The 23,858-nt window shown below is 35.6% G+C and overlaps 1 protein-coding gene across 1 annotated transcript in view; it reads right to left on the bottom strand.

Annotated features, from left to right (window-relative positions):
- The window catches only part of fat-spondin (extracellular matrix protein f-spondin), a 431,834-nt gene that overhangs the window by 29,951 nt on the left and 378,025 nt on the right, over positions 1 to 23,858 (bottom strand). Inside the window, exons 8-9 of the mRNA XM_066727852.1 lie at positions 12,832 to 13,075; positions 12,510 to 12,693 (exon numbers count right to left, since the gene is read on the bottom strand). Of these exons, the coding sequence (XP_066583949.1) occupies positions 12,510 to 12,693; positions 12,832 to 13,075 (428 nt within the window). The remainder of the gene's footprint in view (positions 1 to 12,509; positions 12,694 to 12,831; positions 13,076 to 23,858) is intronic.

A 23,858-nucleotide genomic window follows, 5' to 3' on the forward strand; every position in this document is an offset into this window, starting at 1 on the left:
ATAGGGGAATAGCGTAAATATGAGGAAAGCTTCGCAGTAAGTTTGGATGCTGGAGTGGGGGAACACGTTAGCGTGAGCCACGAGAGGGGCGGAAGCCTAGCTGCCTTCCTACAAATTTTTGGTTTTCGTCCACCTCAGAAACGCGGGACAATGGTACGGCTCTATTTCTCAACCGATTTCAATGTTTTTGGGCTTGTTGGAATCGTTAGGTCTGGCACCTCGTCATAAAGAAGCCCGATTTTTCGATTTGTTTTGCGTTTAAATATTATTAATGCGAATTTTTAAACAATTTTATTTTTTTACGTTTTTTAGAAAATACGGCTTTATTTATGACGAAAGGCGAGTCCTAACGATTCCAATAAGCCCAAAAACATTGAAATCGGTTGAAAAATAGCGCTGGACAATTCTCCCTCGTTTTTCGTTCCGTAATGTTGGCTACAGAGGGCTTGAGGGATCCCGTTAAGCGTTGCTGTTTCAAAACATGAGAAGTGTGGAAATTATCTTTAAATTCTATAGAATTTAAAAGAATAATTTAATTTTTTAAATATTATACTTTTACAAAACGTTATGAAATCCCACAAAAAACAGACTTCGCCTGTAAAAAAACCTGGCAAGCACATAAACCATCTAGCATAAATAATATAGTAAAATTATCTAATTAAAAAAAGTAGTGAAATCCAAATATTAAGTAAGTATATATTTTTATCATGGCAAAAGTTGAAATTTAAAAAAAAATAGTAACACAAATGTTACCCGCCGGGCCCGTAATGTTCATACGTAAATTGCTATATTACAATACAAGCATTGCTTCTCATAATTTCAAAATGTGGTTATTTTATGTCATTGCGTACAACGGGCCTAGCAAGTAATTTTTTTGTGTTACTTTTTTTTCCAAATTTCAACTTTTACCATGATAAAAATATATACTTGCCTAATATTTGGATTTCACTACTTTTTTAATTGGATAATTTTACTATATTATTTATGTACTTGCCGCCTTTTTTTACAGGCGAGGTCTGGTTTTTAGGGGTTGATATTTCCGATTGATATATTTGGTAATTGATTTATTTAATCAAAAATCTAATAAATCTTTTATGATATAATGTCGACATAAGTTTTTCACCAAGACGACAAACATTCAAATCGATTAGTACATTGTAGAGATATTAATATTTGTATTTTTGAAGTGCCATTTTCTATCAATTTCTTCCGACCGAGGCTTAGTATCTGCATCAGATCTCTCACTCTATCACGTTACACACATATCTACTGTACCTTCTCTCCATTATTAGCTGTGATTGTATATTTACTGCAAGTGCTAAAACTCTACAATGTATTGTGACCCTGCACTGTGCTTGTCGTCGTGCATGGGCAAAAAAATATATTTTATCTATAAAGCATATTGTGACGAGACGCTTGCTCCGTTGCTACCCACGTACGATACCGCGTAAGTGGGGCTAAGCTGTGGCGTACGTGTCGATACCGCGGACGACACTATAGCATGCGCGGAGTATAGTGTTCTCGGCATGCCCCTCCCCAAATACCCAGAACGGCCGCTCCGCAGCGCCAATACCGTTTTCGGTGGCTCAACTGGGTACATAAGACCGAGCTCCGACCCAGTTGAGCATTCCGTATCCAGGAGCTCTCCGGATACATCCCAACCTTGTCCTACGCAGGAGTTCTCCGAGCACATCCTAGCGTAGGAGTTCTCCGCGTCATCCGCACAGCTCCTCCACCTATGCCCATGGTAACGGCCGAGTCCAGGAGTTCACCGGACCAACGGCCATTTCTTTACAGCTATTAATACCGTTTATTTTCAGCTCCCCCCGTTGACCGCCATATTGGCTCTCGCCATATTGGCTCCCCGGGCCAGTGTTGCCAGAAAGTAGACCGTCGGTCTGCCGAATTTCCCCCTCCACTTACAACCATAGATGCAGGCTCGTTTGCGTGAACCATCCACACTTCTACCGCTGCTCGATGGTCACGAACACAAGTAGAAACGTCCGTACATGTGTCGACTGGCTTCGCTCGCTCTCGGCTATCCTCGAATTCAACAGAGCGAAGATACTCTCTCGGACCTCTCTGTCTTTCTCGCTGTTAGCGTCTAGCAGAAGATTCGAGGCAAAATCTTTCCGCTTCGCTTTACCAAAAATCTACGAATATTTGATGTTATTTACATTTGCAGCCCAATGCCTTAATACATGATTTTCAGCATATTTATTTATAAGCATTGACTTATTTAAATCAATAATAAATTAAGAAAATGCGTATTTGATATATAATAATTATTTTAACTACAATTTCATCGTTATATTTCGCTTATTTCCGTAAAAGCTGCATTTCATTAATTTATTATTAATTTTAGTAAGTCAATGGTCATTAAAAAAAAATTTAATCTTAAAAAAAAAGTACTCGGCAGGAATCGAACCCGGACCCACGAATCGCCACGCGGTTACCTTACCGCCTAGACCACGAGGCTTCTTCGGTGTACCGTAAATAAAAAGTCTTCTTAAGGACTTGAAATCTTCTGTTGAACCGTATAAATAAACGAGCAACCGACAGCTTTATTCATTATTATTCTGCATAATGGTACAAAAATTAAAGGATAATTATATATTGAATAGTTTTCAAAAGCTTTTCCAATAGCCAAGAACGGAAACTACGAGCGTTGATTATTTATCTTTGTTCTTGGCTATTGGAAAAGCTTTTGAAAACTATTCAATATATAATTATTCTTTAATTTTTGTACCATTATGACAGAATAATAATGAATAAAGCTGTCGGTTGCTCGTTTATTTATACGCTTCAAAAGAAAATTTCAAGTCTTTAAGAAGATTTTTTGTTTACGGTGCACCGAAGAAGCCTCGTGGTCTAGGCGGTAAGGTAACCGCGTTGCATTCGTGGGTCCGGGTTCGATTCCTGCCAAGTACTTTTTTTTTTAAGATTAAATTTTTTTTATTAATGACTATTGACTTACTAAAATCAATAATAAATTAATGAAATGCAGCTTTTACGGAAATAAGCGAAATATAACGATGAAATTGTAGTTAAAATAATTATTGTATATCAAATACGTATTTCCTTAATTTATTATTGATTTAAATAAGTCAATGCTTATAAATAAATATGCTGAAAATCATGTATAAAGGCATTTGGCTGCAAAAGTAAATAACATCGAATATTGGTAGATTTTCGGTAAAGCGGAGAGGAAAGATTTTGCCTCGTATCTTCTGCTAGACGCTAACAGCGAGAGAGACAGAGAGGTCCGAGAGAGTATCTCCGCTCTTTGTTTAATTCGAGGATAGCCGAGAGCGAGCGAAGCCAGTCGACACATGTACGGACGTTTCTACTTGTGTTCGTGACCATCGAGCAGCGGTACAAGTGGGGATGGCTCACGAAAACGAGCCTGCATCTGTGGTTGTAAGTAGAGGGGGAAATTCTGCAGACCGACGGTCTACTTTCTGGCAACACTGGTTCCAGGCAGAGTTGCCAGAAACAAGCTTTTTTGCATTGGAAACAGTTGAGCAGGGAGGGCAAGCGCACACAGGCATAAGCCCCTATGCGTTTGAGCTGGGTAATACGTCAGTCAAGAGGGGAAAATAGGGACTACTCACACTACTTCAGGCCATATCCGTGTGATCAGCATTCTGCTGAAGAGCAGTGAAATTAAGTAAAGCCATATCCTGCCTCTCTGTCTATCTTATATGCTGCGTTTACCCAAAAATTCGAAGGAAATTGAAATCCTTTTCCTAAATTAGATATTAATTATTATAAAATGCTTATATGTAGCTATTAATTTATTAGATTTGGTAATAAATGCAAAATATTCGTTCTTATAAAAACAAATAATGAGTTGAGGGTAAACTCAATGTTTTTGTATTAATTTGCTAAGAAATGTATTTTTTTATTTATGATTGAGTCCAATAAGTTTAATGATTATCAAACAAAAACAAAAAATTTAACTTCGCCAAGACTCGAACCCAAACCGACCGCGTGATAATCGGCAACCTTACCGTCTGCGTTACAGCGCTCACTTGGTGTACCAAAAGCAAAATAGCCTTTAAGGGGATGCATTGAGCGACTCAAACACTCATTCAAGTTTATCTTCCAAATTATTAGGAATATGATCTTTTTTGTAAAGATTAAATTTACTTTTTTGACTGTACCGAAGCGCGCTACAAACTCGGTTTCTCAAAATTATAAAAAATAATTTTCAAAAAAATTATGAATACTTGTACTTTTGTTGGTCATAATACTATTGAAAATTAGGCCTTGTAGCGCGCTAAAGAAAAGTTCTATAACTAATTTGAGACCAAGAAGAAACAAATATACCTAAAATTGTGGAAGATTTTTCTGAAAAACTAAATTAGTTATTGAAAGACAAGTTTTATACTGTTTTACCGACGGAGAAGTTTCACAGTGCGTTAGACAAGGACAGGCCTATTAGCTCTCCTCGCTTTAGAAGGGATACCTACTCTCTCCCTACCATTCCCCGCTAAACAAACCAACTCTCCTACACACAGCAAGGTGGCTGGCTAACGCTGCCTGTCGGTGTGAATTCATAGCGTAATGCAAGAATAAAGCATTATTTCTAGGTTTTATTAACGATCAGCATCGGCTGCTACGAGTCACGCTTTAGTCAACTAATTCAAGTTTGTTGAGACTTGTAGATGACAAAATATTTTAAAAATTTTACTGTAGCCTCCTGAAATGATATGGAAGGGCGGTACAAGGTCGGATTTGCGAAAACCTAACCCTAAAACCTAGAAATAATGATTTAATCTTGCATTACGCTATGAATTCACACCGACAGGCAGCGTTAGCTAGCCACCTTGCTGTGTGTAGGATAGTTGGTTTGTTTAGCGGGGAATGGTGGGGAGAGAGTGGGTACCCCTTCTAAAGCGAGGAGAGCTAATAGGCCTGTCCTTGTCTAACACACTTTGAAACTTCTCCGTCGGTAAAACAGTGTAAAACTTGTCTTTCAATAGCTAATTTAGTTTTTCAAAAAAATCTTCCACATTTTTAGGTATATTTGTTTCTTCTTGATCTCAAATTAGTCATAGAACTTTTCTTTAGCGAGCTACAAGGCCTAATTTTCAATATTATTATGACCAACAAAAGTACAAGTATTCATAATTTTTATGAAAATTATTTTTTATAATTTTGAGAATCCGAGTTTGTAGCGCGCTTCAGTACAGTCAAAATAGTAAATTTAATCTCTACAGAAAAGTTCATATTCCTAATAGTTTGGAAGATAAGTTTGAATGAGTGTTTGAGTCGCTCAATGCATCCCCTTAATGACTGACTACAATTCTTTCATTAACTCGTTATAAATAATCAAGAAATATTTGCAATAATAAATACATTTATTTACACAGCATTATTGAATTAAATTTGTTATGTTTTTAATTTGAAGCATGCATTTTGCATGAAGATATGACAGTTTAAGTGTATATCCATGCAGCACTCTAAATAAAATAATATTCAAATGCTCAATTATCATAAATTATTCGACTGCACGTAACATATATTATAATATTACTTAATTAATTTCTGACAATGGAGCATATAAATAGAGTTTTGTATTTGGAGTACTGCATAGATATACCCTTAAAATATCGTATCTTCATACAAAATCTATGATTCAAATTAAAAACATAATAAATTCAGTGCAATAATGCTGTATAAATAAATGTACTTATTATTGCAGCTAATTCTTGATCGTTTTTGACGATTTAATGAAAGAGTTGTAGTCAGTATTTAAAAGGCTGTTTTGCTTTTGGTACATAAAGTGAGCGCCGTAGCGCAGACGGTATGGTTGCCGTTTGTCACGGGGCCGTTTCGGGTTCGAGCCTTGGCGGAGTTTATTTTTTCTTTCATTACAAGGAACTTTTTTTTTAATAAACATTAACTTATTAGACTTAATAATAAATAAAAAAAATACATTTGTCAGCAAATTAATAAAAAAACATTAAGTTTACTATACCTCACCTCATTATTTGCTATTATAAGAACGCATTTTTTGTATTTATTACCAAATCTAATAAGTTAATGGCTAAATATATGCATTTTATATTTAATAACTAATTTAGAAATAGTATTTTAATTTCCTTCGTGTTTTAAGTAAACGCCGCATCACTTCACACGGAAGACACATAAAATTGCGTTGGTTGGCAGTAGTCGCTCTTGTCCTAAAGCCGCAGTTGCCCGAAGTCCAAATCACACCTATGATGACCAGGAATATCTGTTTTTGTACCCCCTTCCTTCAAATTCTCGATAGAGCTGCTGACTAACGGCTAACTTCATTTCCGGGACTGCGGGCTCGATTCTGGCATCACTGATTGGAAACCCACCAAAACAAGCCTTTTTGTAATATACAGGGTGTATCAGCAATGATGCTTTTAATTTTAACCATATATTCTTCAGCATATGCTAAGTAGAAAAGTATTATATTATAATATCCGTAAAAGCATCATTGCTGAGATAAATCAATCTTAAACTGATAAGTCAGGGCTTTGATTCAACCGAAAAATTACTTTACTTTCACTTTCCTTGACACTTCCCTTTCAATAAATAAATGAAGTTCGTACTTCACCCTTACGTATTGCCACACCCATTCATGTAAATCTAGACCATTTATAAGCACCCTACCTCCTGGCGTCTTACATTCCTTATCCTGGCGCTAATAACATTTATTTTCTACCTAGTTTTACAAGGATCCTCCAAAGCACCCAATAAATTCAAAATTTTACACAACAATACGGTGTTATTTATAGATTAATCTTGAAGTCGTTTTATCTTTTTAGTCACGCGACATATGAACTGCTCTAAGTTAGTCCAACAATAAGTATTATATTAAAAAAGCGATTATAATAAATTACATTTTTTTCTTTGTTTGAAAATCTTACTGTTACATCAGATAGAACAGTTTGCTGCATCATTGGAAGAGAAAAATGACTTGAAAATAGATCTTCAAGTAAAGCTGTAATCTTCTCTGGGTATTTTACCTAAGTGAAGAGCTTGAATGATCCCCTTAGGAATAAATAAGCCTTTTTTAATTTTATGAAAGGTGAAGCCACAAAATTAAGAATAATTTTTTTTGTATGCCATAGATTGTCCGTAGATTTCGTCTAGTACTTTTGCATAGTGTTTGCCTAAATAGGCTTGGTAGTAAAACTAGCCAATTATTAATAGACCAGATTCTAGTTTATAGTGACAAGAAGGTGATATGATTACCAGAATGAAATATTTACCAATTCACTAAGGAAATCGTAATAAAATCAAGAGAAAAGCATACCTATTTACTAATGTATCTGGAATCTCCTTGTACCTAAGATCGTGCAAAAACTATGAATAATAATCTACCGCATGATGAAAAATTATTCTTAATTTTGTGCATTATCCTTTCATAAAATTAAAAGAGGCTAATTTATTCTTCAATGAATCGCTCAAGCACTCCACTTAGGTTGATATTTCCAGACAAGACTATAACCTTACTTAAAAATCTATTCTCGAGTCATTTTGCTATTCCAATGATGCACACAGCAAACTTCTCTATCAGATAAAGCAGTAAGATATTCAAAAACAGAAAAAAAATAAAATGTTTTATATTATCTTTTTTAATACTTATTTTTTTACTATCTTAGAACAGTTCATATATCGCATCACGGAAAAGATGAAACGACTTGAAAATTATTTTACGAATAACGCCATATTACTCTCCAGACATTTCAACCAAATAGGTGCTGTCGAGGATCTCATTAAAAATAGTGAGAAAATAAATTTCACATCAGTACCAGGTTCAGGAATGTAAGACGTCAGGAGGTAATGTTTTTAATTGGTATAGTTGCACATGTATGCATGTGGCAATACGGAACGATGAAGTACAAACATCTTTCACTGTTTGAAAGGAAAGTATCAACGAAAGTGAAAGTAAAGTAATTTTTCCGTTGAATCAAAGCACTGATTTATCGGTTTAAAATTGAATTATCTCAGCAAATATGTTTTTACGGATGTTATAGTATAGGACTTTTCTACTAGTTTATGCTTAACCCTTAGGCGGCCGGGATTTGAACATTGAAAATAGTAACAAAAAACTATTTAATATTACTTCTCAGCTTTAAAAGTAAAAATTAAAAAATATATGTATGTAGTCATGACACCATATGGCATCATAGCGGCGGGGAACGGTTGGTTAAGAACTTTCGAAAATAATTTGATATTTTCATGGTAAATTAGCTTGAGTATGATACTTTTCAAAGCAAGATACAATACACAATGTAATCTCACATTGGCTGCACTGGATTTCGGTTTCTGATCTTTTTTTTACCATCTGGCATTCGACACATCTCTTCTTTTTCGCCATTTGACTAAGATAATGTCTCCCACTAAGACGATCATTATTGGGTTGTAAAGTAAAAGACGGCTTGTCTTTTACATTCAGTATTCCTTCAACAATTTCTAATCCAAGCTTCTGGAAAGATATTCTCTGATTATTTATATTATACAATGCATGGCCATTTATAAGAGCCAAATCAAGTAAATGGAAAAATAATTTTTTATACCATTTCATTGATTTTCTAATTGATTCAATCAAAGATAAATTCTTACTAATAATGTCAATTCCTCTCAAATGTTTATTGTAATCTATTATACATATTGGCTTTATTATATCCATTTGAGTATGATAATTTTTCTTTTCCGTTTTTATTCAAGTTCATGTACCGTAGTAATCATGTATACTTCTTTTTTATCTTGCCAATTAATAGCCATCCATATCATATTGTGAGCAATTTAAACCTCCCCTTTTCCAAGACACAAAATCAGATTAGGCAATCCTCTTCTATCTTCTCTTATTGTACTGCACAATCCTGTATCTTTATCATTTAAGAATTCAGCTAATGTAGGAGACGTGTACTAGTTATCGGCATAAGCAATATGACTTTTGAAAAAGTCAGGTTGCATAAAATGTGCAATAACATTCCCAGAAACTCCTAAACCAAACTTTTCGCAGTCAGTAGTGGCTCCTATGTAAATGATAAAATCGATGATAAAACCACTTTCGCAGTTAACAATTTCATATTATTTTTTGTAACGAAGTTCCCCGTTACGTATACGAGATACCGAATAAAAAGTATAAAAGCTACCGAACAGTGGATATTATTAATCCCTACGTTACCGACTCGTGAGATAGGCTCACGAGTGCAGTATAGCTAACGTCAAGGATAGACCCCGTTGACAGGCAGAGGCCCGGATGAAAAGACCGGCGCTCCAGTAAACGATGTCCAGGTTACCCTGAGAGGTAAGGCAGGGCCATGCCAAACAATCCAGGCAACCTGGGATAAGGAGAAGCGGCCTCGGGAAGTCCTAAAAAGAATGACCGTGTCTATAAATCCCCACGAGGAGGGGAGATAGAACATCGGGTCTGGCTTGAACGCTAGTTACGCGCTTCAAGCAGGCTGCGCGAATGTTGTGCGCAGACTTCCATAGCAGGCAGTCGGAACGCGACCATGGGACTGTGCTGATGTGTCCGTGCGTGCTGGTGAGCGCGTGACGCGGCACTCAGACAGCCATGGGTCCGTTCGCGCGTACGTGAGGCATGTGCTATAGCCCAGCCTGCACGTACGTTATGATTGGATACCGGCCAATGCATAGTGGGTTGTGCAGGGGCGTAGTTAGTCCGTTGGAATGTGTCCCGGTGCCCTCCGTAATTCCATAGGCTTGCGCTATGGCTGGACGGGCCGCGAACATTGCCTCCGTGGTGGTCCGCTCCTGGCAAACTCTATGCTTGGCAATGATACCGCATGTTCCCGCACTCCTCACCACCACCTGCGTGTGGGTGGTGAGGGATAAATGTATGCCCCTCAGCAGATAGGTCTGCGAGGCTCGGACTTCCGCAAGGAACCCTCCCCTCTCTCCACGACCTAGCATACTGAGCGACCCTGGCTACCGCTACCGTCCAAATTGCATGGCCGCAGGGCCGTATAAGAATGCATAGAGAATGGAGTCGAAAGACTCAAATGATAACGTAGGGTTGTTGGCCACCCAACTGACCAACTGGCGCCCTGATACCGATAGAAAAGGACGGGCGAAGGTAATGGGAAAACCCGTAGAGTGAGTGACCCCTCACACTGACGAGAATAACGTTACATTTATACCAAATCAATGGCGTTTCAAAGGTATATATTGTTTGAAAGTTAATCGGCCTTTCCACAAAAGAAGGCTTTTATCAATATATAGATTTTTACCTGCATTCAAAAGACTTGAAAACATTATTTTCAAATCATTTATAGTAGGCTTCATTTTTTCAGAGGATGCCTCATTAATATAACATCATTTCGTAAATGCTCATTGTCTTTAAAATGTAAGAAACGTACAATTTGGCGATAACGATTTCGAGTCATAGTTTCTGGGAATATTGGAGTGAACAAAATGGGTTTACTACTCCAATAATCTTCCAGACAGCCTTTTTTGTTATATCCCATAAGAATGCATAAAGCAAAAAATTTGAGGAGCTCATCAATTTCTAAATTAACCCAGTCTATTATGTGTTTTCGGAGATTTTCTGGATTGTGATATATTGATATCGATTAGTTTTATTACAAATGAAATTTAAAAGTGAATCATCGAAAAGTAATTTGAAATAATGAATAGGATCATTGTCACTCAATCGAACATTTGTTTGAATATCAGAATGCAGGGTAAAGGTTTTGACAGACGGATAAAAATAGCAGTCATAATACAGTTTCTGACCAGGGATGTAATCTACATCAATATAAAATGATTTAAAGAATTCATCGTTTACATCAGAACCTGTTTCGGAAAGCTCAGATTCTCCACTACTATTAGTTAAAAGATCTTTATCGTTGATATTTTCATCATTTTCAGAAAGTAAAATATAAATATGCTACTTCAATAAAGTAAGAATTACCGCAATGCTAAATTGCTAAATTTACTATTATAATAAGAAATCAAACGTATACGCCATGTAGTGATAAAACGAAGACCTGCTTCATTTAAATAAGTACATACTTCATCATTTGAACATTATACTTTATTTTAAATTAATATTATATCTCCAAACTTTTGACGACTTACGGCGTCATAACGGCCGCCTAAGAGTTAAGGATATGTGGTTAAAATTGAAAGCATCATTGCTGATACACTCTGTATACAGCTAGACTTTTGTCACTCTATTGCAACACATCTCCCATCCTATTACAAAGGTTTTACCGGCTTATATATTGTTACGCGGGAGAAGTTGAAGGAATATCCTGATCAATTTTATTAATATTTAAGGATGGAACAATCTACTTAAGATTATATTTGCAATGGAATTAGAGACAAGATGAACGTGTGAATGTGCTAACTCATCACTTGAGCAAATATAAAATTTGCCATTGAGTTTCGAGTGTTAGATTCCTGATTACTGAAGGAATGGTGAAATTCTATTTGCCATCGAGTATCACTGTGCGACCTGTTTTGTCAGCGAGGTTAGTCGCCTAAAAACCGTCCGGTTCGATCCACCAAGAAGGATTAAAATTGAATTGGACAAGTTTAATGTGTCATACAAAAACCGTTTATTTGGGTTAAAATAAAAGAAAACAAATATTTACAATAATTTTATATAATGATTTTACAACCTTAACCTATTTGTGTTTGTGTTGTTTGTGTACTGCCGCTGCAGTTGTGTTCGTAAATGTGTCGGTCGCTAGGTCGCTAGTACAATTATCGCCCGCGGGCGGCGCTTCGGTAGGTAGCCACACGGAGGGGCTTTCGAAACGGATCGGTAGGATGCGCGGCGGTCGGTGTCCTGACGGAAGGGCCCGGCAAGCCAAAATGGCGGTTATCGGGGGGAGCTGAAAAGAAACGGCATTAGTTCCTGAAAGAAATGGCCGTTGGTCCGGAGAACGCCTGGACGCAGCCGTTAGCATGCGGGCATAGGTGGAGGAAAGGCGTAGACGACACGGAGAACTCCTGCGCCAGGATGTGCTCGGAGAACTCCTGAGCAAAGGATGGGTGTACGCGGAGAAATCCTGCGTAGGAAAGGTTGGGAGATGTATCCGGAAAGCTCCTGGATACGGAATGCTCAATTGGGTCGGAGCTCGGTCTTATATACCCAGTTGAGCCGCCGAAAACGGTGTCGGCGCTGCAGAGCAGCCGCTTTGGGTAGTTATGAAGGGAATGCCGAGAACACTATACTTTGCGCACGCTATAGTGTAGGCCGCGGTATCGGCACGTACGGCACAACTCTCCCCACCACGCGGTATCGTGTATGGGGCAGCGACAAATCAAGCGTCTCGTCACAACTGCTATATACATTTATCACAGTTATACTCCCAGCTCGGTCCTGTACGCTTACAATTAAAATAATGATTTCATTTATACATTAGATGATAGATTACATCTATCATCCAGGCTATATTCTAGTATCGGGGCTCCATTGTGCACGTACTGTCTTAAGGGGTTAAATATGTTTAATACCGAATTTAATAAAAATGTTTTAAAACCTTTAGCCATTGTGAGATCATAAGTACAATTCCTTTCAATCCAGCAAGGACGTTGCTGTAAGAGCTCAATATGGGATGAACATTCTTGTTGTTTAAGTGGCTCCACTAATAGTAATCTGGTCCTTATTTTTATGCCTTTATCACAAGTAGTACTACAAGGCGACCAGTCAACCCAGTTTGATACCTTGAACAAAAAAATATAACATATATACATATATATATATATATATATATCATGCACTAATTGATACTAAAATATTTTATATTTTAAATATAAACTTTAAATTCTCATTTATATGAAATTTAATGTATTAAATTATACCGGACATTCCACATTGATGATTTCTTCACTTTCTGCCTTGCAAGCTGGTAACATACATTTATCTTTATTAATAAGCGGTAAGTGTAGACATCTTTTTCGGTCTGCATGATTTTTAAATTTTCTTCTTTGCATTTTATGTCCAAATCCACAACTAACAGAACAGTCTGACCAATCACTCCATTCAGTCATTCCGCAAAATGAAGAACTTTGCAAATGAAGGGTTGTCTCCTCGCTTTCATTATTTCTGGAATCAATTTTATTAACCATGAATTATTTTTTAATAACGTCTTATCGCTACAAGCTTTGCACAGATATCTTTAATTTAAAATAGTTTTCAGCTTAATGATAATTCAGCTTAATATATACTTTCTTAAGTATCATAATGTATGCTAGTCCGTAACGAATACTCTTCATATTCACTTGCATCGAAGTTTTACATTACGTATGTGAAATACTGAATAGAATATAATGAAAGACACTAAGAATTGGTTATTATAAATACCTACGTTACCGATTAATTAGATAGGCTCATGAATGGATTATAGATAACGACTAGAATGAACCCTGTGTACTGACAGAAGTCCGGATGAAACGACCGGTGCTCTGTGCAGAAAGGTCCAGGTTACCCTAGGAAGCATGACAGGATCATGCCGGACAATCTAAGTGACCTGAGATGAGAAGAAACGGCTTTTGAAAGTTCTAATACAAAACTGTTTTTACGAGTCCTCACGAGGAGGGGGAAATATAGCACCAAGTCTAGTTTGAGCTCTAAGAATGCGCCTCAGACCAATGGCCGAACGTAGTTAGTCCAAGCGTGGCTGCATATCTGTGATGGTTTATCGGTGTGTGCTACAGTTGGGTGCAGAAATCTTACGTCAGGCGAGGGGAAGTAGGAATCAGAGGGGCGAAGGGATTTCTAGGGAGTTTGTCCGTAGCTGTCAAATGGCGCGATTAACCCTCAATTTTGGATCGTAAACAAAAATAATATTTTCGGAAAACGATTGCGGAAAAGAGGGAAGGATTTTAATACATAAGAGAGAAGACAAAATATATCAGATGAGTGTAAATTAACAATAAAAAATGAAAATTCTTGTGAATTTATAAGGAAATATACTTTGTGGTTATTTTATCTCTGTTACAGGTTGAATTCTATTTTTGATGAGTTTAAATCGCAGGAAAGAAATAGTTAAAGATCAATGAATGGAAAAGAACTAATTTATGAAGCGTTTCTGTGTGGCCTAGTCATTTCAATAATTGTGACATAATGTTATAATAGTGAATGTGTAAGCGATTGCTGTTTATACAAAGAAATTTTATTATAAAATAATAATAATTGTATAATAATGTTTTGATTCCTATTATTATAAATTAAAGCTAGTTCAATTAAGATTTATTATTTTAATTTCTTCAACCACACACAAATCCTATACGTACATAGTAATTATATATTATTGTAGAACCTATCTTTAAACTACTATAACTAAATTGTAACTATTTTATATTTGCATTTCTTAACTATTTGCTTCAATGATTTTTATTATTGAATGTGAGACAAATTACGTAGAGTTTCTGCAAATTTCTTATTAGTCTGTCACATCCTGGAACATATTACCTTGTGTGATATTTATATGCCTCCTTTCACTATTTTCTTGTAGTCTATAACATATAACAATAATTTTATTATCATTTTTAAATACACGCAGATAAGATTATTATGCTGATTTGTAATTAATTTTATAAATATTGGAATGATTGTTAAACCATTGTCTTATTAAATTTGGAAAATGGGCATTTGAATGATGGTATTTAAATTGGGCCTCTTTTCTGTGAGATATGTTCTCATAATACTTGGATAGATAAAGTTCCTTAAAAGTTATGTGTATATATAATACTGAGTTCATCTTATTTTTTAGCTTTAAGTAGTTTTCCAGCTACGTGTTTGAATATAGAATACTCTTATTTCCTTACTCTTATTATAATGTTGTCAGGATTGATAGAAAGAAATGTTATTCATCTGAAAATAATAGGATATACATATGGCGACTGGATAAATTAAGGTTTTAGGACAGATAAGTCTCATGAACAAATAGGAATAATAAAATAAGTATTGCATATTGGAAATGGATATCCAAATATGTAGCTGGAAAATATAATTTGAAACTGAAAACAAGATGAACTCTGCAGTATACATAAACTTATGGGTCGACAATATCCTCTCAAATGGAATGAAAAGAAATCATGTGGATGAGGTGCCAAACATATTTCAGTACAATAAGTCCAGTGTCCATTCTTCGAATTTAATACAGCAGTAGTTTACCAATCATCTTAATTATTATAGAAACAATTAGACAGCAGAATAAGCATATATACAGGGTGTTTCACGTAAGGCGCCCCATCTTGAAATGAGGACTCAGAGCGCATGGTGGGGGCAGATGCATCTAATTGGCCGCGGAGGGAGAGAGAAGGAATAACGTGGAGAAGGATAGAGCTATCCTTTACTAGACGATACGCCTAGCGTATCGCTGTCCCATCCCTATCCCGCTCGAGGACCAAGAGAGAAAGAATAATTGGAGAAGGAAGGAGCTATACATTGGTATACGATAACGCCTAGCGTATCGCTGCCCCTCCCTTCCCCGCTCACACCAGTCATCTTTGGTCAATTCTTGTCCTCTTTCTCTTACTCTCTCTCTCTCTCTCTCTCCAACCGCGGCCAATTAGATGCATCTGCCCCCACCATGCGTTCTAAGTCCTCTTTTCGAGCTGGGTCGCCTTACGTGAAACACCCTGTATATCTGTGCATATTTGAAAATATCTAGAGAATTATTGGTATATGTGTTGAAAACTAGAAGAAGAAGGAACAATCAAGGCAAATAAACATCATACGAAATGAGGAAGCATGTGACGGATCAATAAGAAATTAGCAGAACCTCTATGTAATGTGTCTCACATTTAATAATAAAAATCATTGGTGTTAATATAGTTGTCACCTGCAGATTTAAAATAGTTGCAATTTAGTTAGAGTAACTTAAAGATAGGTTCTACAAGAATATGTAATTACTATGTACGTATAGAAGTTGTATGTGGTTAAGGAAGAAATTAAAATAATATTTTTATTGAACTAGCTCTAAATTATAACAATAGGAATTAAAACATTAGTAAACAAAATCACTATTATTTTATAATAATATTTCTTTGTATGCACAGCAATCGTTCTTACATACATTCATTATTATAACATTATGTCACAATTATTGAAACTATTGGGCCACACAGAAATGCTTTATAAATTAGTCCTTTTTCACTCATTGGTCCTTAAGTATTTCTTTCCTGCGATTTAAACTCATCAAAAATAGGATTCAACCTGTAACAGAGATAAAATAACTACAAAGTATATTTCCTTATAAATTCACAATAATTTTCATTTTTTGTTATTAATTTATACTCATCTGATATATTTTGTCTTCTCTGTTATGTATTAAAATCCTTCCTTCTTTTCCGCAATCGTTTTCCGAAAATATTATTTTGGTTTACGATCAAAAATTGAGGGTTAATCGCGCCATTTGACAGCTACGGACAAACTCCCTAGAAATCCCTTCGCCCCTCTGATTCCTATTACCCCTCGCCTGACGTAAGATTTCTGCACCCAAATGTACCAAGCACATGGCACGGCACATTCGCATATTCTAGGTTGGTGCTATAGACCCGTTTATGCATACGTCACAACTGGCTACCGTATAATACAGAAGCATAGCCAGAGCCAACTAGATTGTGGCTCAACGTCCTCCGTATTTACATAGGCATGCACTGCGGTTGAATGAATTAAGAACACTGCTTGTGTAGCGGTACGCCCCTGACATATTTTATGCCTATGAAAAATAAGGGTTTATATCAAGATACCGTCAATCCTTTGACTGAAACATTATTTCATCGACAATACAGTACCGATAATTCATTTCATCAACATGTCAGATTACTGTCTATTCATTATAACGACAAATCATTTAACTAGCAGCTCGTTAAACCTGTAAAAATTAGATACATATAACCAACAAAGTAAAGAACAATATTTAAGAAATAAAATCGAATTTGATTTTTATCTTATCTTTACAATGCAAATAGGCATAAAACTAATGTATTTCCTAATTCGTCGATGAAAATGCTGCAAGTTTCAATGTGAACTTTTTTATTAACTATTATTTTTTAATGAATTTAACATACAAGGTTCGTTTTACGCTATATGCTTATTTAACGTAATCGCAGAATTTTTGTGAAGTAGTAAATGAAAACGTCACCTAAAATGGTTGTATTTAATTTAAATTAATTAAAATGGAAATTAATGAAATTGTACATTTATAAACATTCTGTCTAAGGTTATAATTCAATATTAGCCGCAATTCCGCGTAGAAACTCATTTATAGACCGACTGTTTTGCTCAGAAATAATTTATTTAATCTTTTTCTCTATTGATATTACCATCATTTTTCTCCTTTTGATGGGTAGTTCGCCTCAGATCAATTTCTCCATTTCGTTTTCAGCTACATTTAGTTCTTTTTGAATTTCTTTAATGACATTGAAAATGTTTTTTTCATTTTTCCCAACTAATGTTCCCCACTGCTTATGCCAAGCCTCAATATTGTTTTGTGTTTTTGGTAAATTCACATTCAAATTGTTTGTGATAGACCACATATCGGGTAGGCCAATCGGTAGAGCATTTTAGAATCACAAAAATACTAACAGCAAACTGACTGTGCGATTATATAGAAGAGGGGGCGTAGATTAATGGGTAAATGTTTTTCATTCGAGTTTTGTGTGCCCGGCTAATTGTTATAAAAGATTTAATGCCAAAAAATAACATTTTTTTTTTGCTTGTAACTTTTGATCTAATGGACCAATCTTAATGCCCCCAGCAAATAAAATTTAGAGCATTAAAATACGAACAGATTGCCTGATCGAAAGTCACAATCCGAGAATTAACAACGGAGAAAATTAGAAAAATCCGGAAAATTTTGCGTTTTTTTTTTAATTCATAACTTTGCCATTTTTTGAGGTAGAGCATCGGCATTTTGTGAAGATGTAGATAATTACAGATAGTTTATGAGTGCAAAACCCTCTTGCAGTCAGACAATTAGTTTAGTCACAGCAGCAATTTGAATTTTCGAGAGCGCGAATTTCGAACGAGGCTGAATGAAACTCTATTAGGGTAATTTTAATTTTGAAGCCAGATTTGAAAAGTTAACATCGTGCCCTACAATACTGCAATTTCAGATTTTCGGTAAAATGATTGTAAGTGGTTGAAAAAGCTACACAAATTCGGCGAAAATCGGCCGAGCGCACCCTCGCGCTCGATTAGTGGGTGGCGGACCGCGGCGGTAACGGGGAAAGATATATAGGGCATTCCATGTCAAATCACTGAGTCACGGACCGGACCATTTTTTATTTTCTTGTAAATTTTTTGTTTAGAAGTAATTACAAAAAAAGCTCTTATGCAAATTTTTAGAACTTTTCATTAAACTTTAAGAAAGTTACGAATTTGTGAAAATCTCAGAATCTTTAACGTTTCCAAGTGTTCAAATGCTTGTAACTTTTTAAAAAATAAAGATAATTACATAATCGAAACGCCATTTTTCTCATCTTGAATTGAAGTTTCTTCGAGAAAATTGAAGCAAATGTAACTTTTTTTATCTATGATTTTTTTCCATTCTGATAAAAGATTTATGGTTTCGACTACAAACATCATTTTCAATATTTTTGAAAAAATTATATACATATTCTATGGTCTAAAACCTAACTTTTAAGCCTATCGCTAGCATGGAACGATTTTTGCTTCTACTTTTTTTTCATATATATGGAGTATTCCATGTCAAATCACTGAATCGCGGACCCGACCATTTTTTATTTCCTTGTAAATTTTTTGTTTTGAAGAAATCACAAAAAAAAGCTCTTAAGCAAATTTTTAGAACTTTTCATTAAACTTTAAGAAAGTTATAAACTTTTTAAAATCTCAGAATCTTTAACGCTTCCGAGTGTTCAAATGCTCGTAACTTTTTGAAAAATGAAGATATTTACATGATCGAAACGCCCTTTCTCTCGTCTTGAATTGAAGTTTCTTTGAGAAAATTGAAGCAAATGTAACTTTTCTTTATCTATGATTTTTGTCCAATCTAATCAAAGATTCATGTTTTCGACGACAAACAATAATTTCAATATTTTTATATAATTTTTTTAAAAATATTGAAAATATTGTTTGTCGTCGAAAACATGAATCTTTGATTAGATTGGACAAAAATCATAGATAAAGAAAAGTTACATTTGCTTCAATTTTCTCAAAGAAACTTCAATTCAAGACGAGAAAAAGGGCGTTTCGATCATGTAAATATCTTCATTTTTCAAAAAGTTACAAGCATTTGAACACTCGGAAGCGTTAAAGATTCTGAGATTTTAAAAAATTTGTAACTTTCTTAAAGTTTAATGAAAAGTTCTAAAAACTTGCATAACAGCTGTTTTTGTGATTACTTCAAAACAAAAAAATTACAAGAAAATAAAAAATGGTCGGGTCCGCGACTCAGTGATTTGACATGGAAAGCCCCATATATACCCTAATAACCACTTGACCTCAAATTGCTAGTAAACTGCCAGGAAAATCGAGCAGACGTTGTTAAGGGGATGCATTGAGCGACTCTAATACTCATTCAAGTTTATCTTCCAAACTATTAGGAATATGAACTTTTTTGTAGAGATTAAACTTACTCGTTTGACTGTAATGAAGCGCGCTACAAACTCGATTTCTCAAAATTACAAAAACAAATTTCATGAATCTATAAATACTTGTAATTTTGTTGGTCATAATAATATTGAAAATTAGGCCTTGTAGCGCGCTAAAGAAAAGTTCTATGACTACTTTGAGACCAAGAAGAAACAGATATACCTAAAAATGTAGAAGATTTTTTTGAAAAACTAAATTAGCTATTGAAAGACAAGTTTTACACTGTTTTACCGACATAGAAGTTTCACAGTGCGTTAGACAAGGACAGGCCTATTAGCTCTCTCGCTTTAGAAGGGGTACCCACTCTCTCCCCACCATTCCCCGCTAAACAAACCAAGTCTCCAACACACAGCAAGATGCCTGGCTAACGCTGCCTGTCGGTGTGAATCCGTAGCGGAATGGAAGAACAAATAATTATTTGTAGATTTCAGGGTTATATTTTCAAAAATCCGGCATTGAACCGCTCCTCCTTATCATTTCCGACAGTTACTATAAATTTCTCAAATTATTTTATCCTCTACAAGTCTCAAAAAACTTGAAATAGTTGATGAAAGCGTGAATCGTAGCAGCTAACGCTGATCGCTAATTTGTGTAGCGCATCAGCGTCAGCTGCTACGAGTCTTACATTCGTCAAATGAATCAATTTATTTGAGATTTGTAGGGTGACGAGACGCTTGCTCTGTTGCTACCCACGTACGATACCGCGTAGTGGGGGTAAGCTGTGGCGTACGTGCCGATACCGCGGTCGACACTATAGCATGCACAGAGTATAGTGTTATTGGCATGCCCCTCCCTAACTACCCAAAGCGGCCGTTCTGCAGCGCCGACACCTTCTTCGGCGGCACAACTGGGTATATAAGACCGAGCCCCGATCCAGTTGAACATTCCGTACCCAGGAGAGTAGAGGAGCTATGCGGTTCCGATGACAGGGAGTGGGGGAAGCTGTTTTGTGGTGTGGAAGGGGGATGGGTGGGGATAAGACTCTCTTAGTATGGTAGTGGTGGGGATGAGGAAGGAAAGGGTCTTATAGTGGGATCGCGTTTGGTTAGGGAGGGTGGGGGTATTTTTCACCCTATGTCACAGTTGGAAGGTCTTATAGTGGGACCGAGTTTGGTTAGGTAGGGGGTATTTTTCACCCTAGGTCACAGTTGGAAGGTCTTATAGTGGGACCGGGTTTGGTTAGGGAGGGGGTATTTTTCACCCTATGGTACCGTTGGTTAGTTATCCTACGGGGACCTAAGTTATCCTACGGGGCCCTAGTTGAGGGAAGGTATTTTCACCCTTCGAAGTCGATGGTTAGTTACCTTACGTAGCCTAACTATTTCCGACTCTGCTACACAGTTAAACTAGGTTGAGTTAATTGCTAGTTCCAGTAGTCACCGCTAGGTGACTGCCTTCCTTAATCTTCTTTCGCGCTAATGGTATTTTAATATTACGTAATTACACACACGGGTGAACTAGTTCAATTTAATTGATAGTACCAGTAATTGCCGCTAGGTGGCTACCGCAATCCCCCCTTTTCTCGTTAGTTAAATTGTAGATAGCTATTGTGATAAGTTGCTGATATCGTGCAAGGAATTAACTTTCCATCGAGCATGGAATTATAACTTTGCATGGCTTTAACTAAACCTATGAAGCGGATAACGAAATATCCTCTAAATGAAAGGGTATAGTTTTAATAGTCTCCCCTATTGGGGAGAATAACAATTTAACATCAATTTCAGGAATATTAATATTTTGATAGGGCAACTTATTAAGTCCTAGCTGTTACTAAACCTATGTATCTTATAAAAGAGATTGCAGTTTCAAGATTTTCTTAGTTCAACGTGCTACTTCACTATGTCGATAAATAAATTCGGATCTGGTTTCAATACCGGTAAAGTGAGAAATTATTCACACAAAATTGACAATGATACGTTAAAGTTTGATAAAAAAAGGAATGCATTTAATGCCAAGAAGAAAATAATTTCAAACTTAGAATGTGATGTTACTGATGAGACAAGTGCTGTGAATATGGCTGCTCTGTTACGTAATTCGATGACTGTACGTGATAGCTTAATGAGGGAATTGTTTGAATACAGTGAAAAGCTAACTCACTATTACCTAAAAGGTAACCGCCTTGAGGAAAAAGTTACAACTCTGCTGAAAAAAACTGATGAAATTGATGAAATTGATGAAAAAATTAATGATATTAGTGAAAGAATTAATCAATTGAATGATAAAGTCAATTATATTGAAAATAAATTGGAGCGAAAAGTTGAGGCATTACGGAAAGATATGTATGGTAGATTGAAAATTGTTGCAAATTATATCTCTAATGAGCATCAAAAAGAGGAAATCACGACTGCCAATGAGAAGAAAAGAGAAAATGATTGGAATTATGCTCTAAAGAAACTTATATTGCCGCCAGTGATTGATGAGCTAGTGTAAACATAATACGTAGTGGAATAGTCATGGGAGTTAGGAGAAGAAAGAATTGGTAGAAGAGTTACATGACAGACGGAATTTATTTATATATATAAAATGAAATGTTTTTACAATTAAACTTATAATTAAACAAATATACATAAAATTTATATAAATGATAAAAACTTATAATTGATCTGATATACAAATATATAAAAAATGAAGGAAATATACATCAATTTATACAAATATATAAAATTAAATGTTTTACAATTAAACTTATATCAATATATATATATATATATATTTTATTCAATCATCTGAAACAGAGAAATCCAGTTAATATTTTACAAATTGTAAGTTTAACATTTGATACTCACATCTATTTGTTGATGTACCCATCGTGCGAAAACGTTTACCTCTTGATATACACAATGTATAGGCTTTCTCGTATGATTGGTGAACATTTTTACGTGTAGTTTACACGGGGTGTTGCAAGGTTTTATAGTGGCTATCAAATTATCAAATTTAGGACAACCAAACCTTTCCAAATTTGTATTTGGGATATCCAAGTAATTCAGAACATCCCGTTCTACATGTCCCCCTTTATAAGCTACTAGGGGGTATTCACAATCCAATTTTATGCTATTCACAAATTTGTAAATATCTTCTTGATTATAATGTTCATATCCTGTGTTGCAATATTTTATCCCGTGAATATTTTTGAAGACGAAATTTACGCTTTTTTGGTCCTTAGTCGATAAACTTTTATACGGCTCATGAACACGAAATGCACCGTAATTCGTATTTCCCGTAGTTAAGTTTTTGATTGCCACTTCTTTATGCACAAACTTTCTGTTTATCATAAACCCGTCAAAATCGATTATATGTGTAATATGAAACAGTGAAGACTTTTTTAAAATGGAATGTTATTTGTCGTACAAATCAAACGTTCAAGCAATACTGATGCCTGTCCTACGATTTCTTCGAGCTTTTAAGCACTGTTAGGGAGGTGTCAACAATTTTTTTAATCTACGGTAGGAAGATGCCTATATTACTCTTAGAAAAACGGAAACGTCATTGGCTCTAAGAGAGAATATTTTCTGCCCTATGCTACATGTAGTGGGCGGTAATTCTAAGATGCTTTAAGGGTTGACAAAACTTTTGTCCTACGGTGGGAAAATGACTGACCTGCCACTCTTGGAAGAACGGAAACGTCATTGGTCCTCAAGAAAATATTTATGACCTATGCTACGTATAGTGGGAGATAGTTTTGACCTATGGTGAGGATAGTAGGAGGGATGAAGAACAATTAGCTTGAAGAGAGGGAGAAATTTTTATGAAACATTCATATTTAAATAGAATTATTTTAGTATAAAAAACGTAGGCATAATGGCACCATCGTTCGTTGATTTTCAAGGATTCCGTTTGACGGATAAGTCATTTATAATCAAAGAATTTGCTGTTATACAAGAACAAAAAGTGTTCCATATTTTATTTTCACCGCCCTATTCATATTCGTGGCTAAGTGAAGAGGAGCGAAAGCGGACAGAGTAAGTATATGAAAAAGAAAAAATATATATTATTTTTGTTTAATATAATGTTTCTTTTTAGCTGGTTCTTTCTAAATTATCACGGTTTAAATTGGGCGGATGGCTACTCATCCTACTATAAATATAAAGATATTATAAGGAAGTATATTTATGATGATGAGGATGAGATTTTTGTGAAAGGAATTGAAAATACAAATTGGTTAAGAGATATTTGTAATTTAGAAATAACTAATGTAGATAATTTTATGTGGGGGGATTTTGATTTAGAAGATAGCTTGCATAATTCACATCTTCCAGCATGTTTG

This window comes from Prorops nasuta, unplaced genomic scaffold (genome assembly GCF_024137725.1).
Source record: "Prorops nasuta isolate Cenicafe-Biocafe unplaced genomic scaffold, Cenicafe_Pnas_1.2 PNAS00001, whole genome shotgun sequence".
Classification (NCBI taxonomy): Eukaryota; Metazoa; Arthropoda; class Insecta; order Hymenoptera; family Bethylidae; genus Prorops; species Prorops nasuta.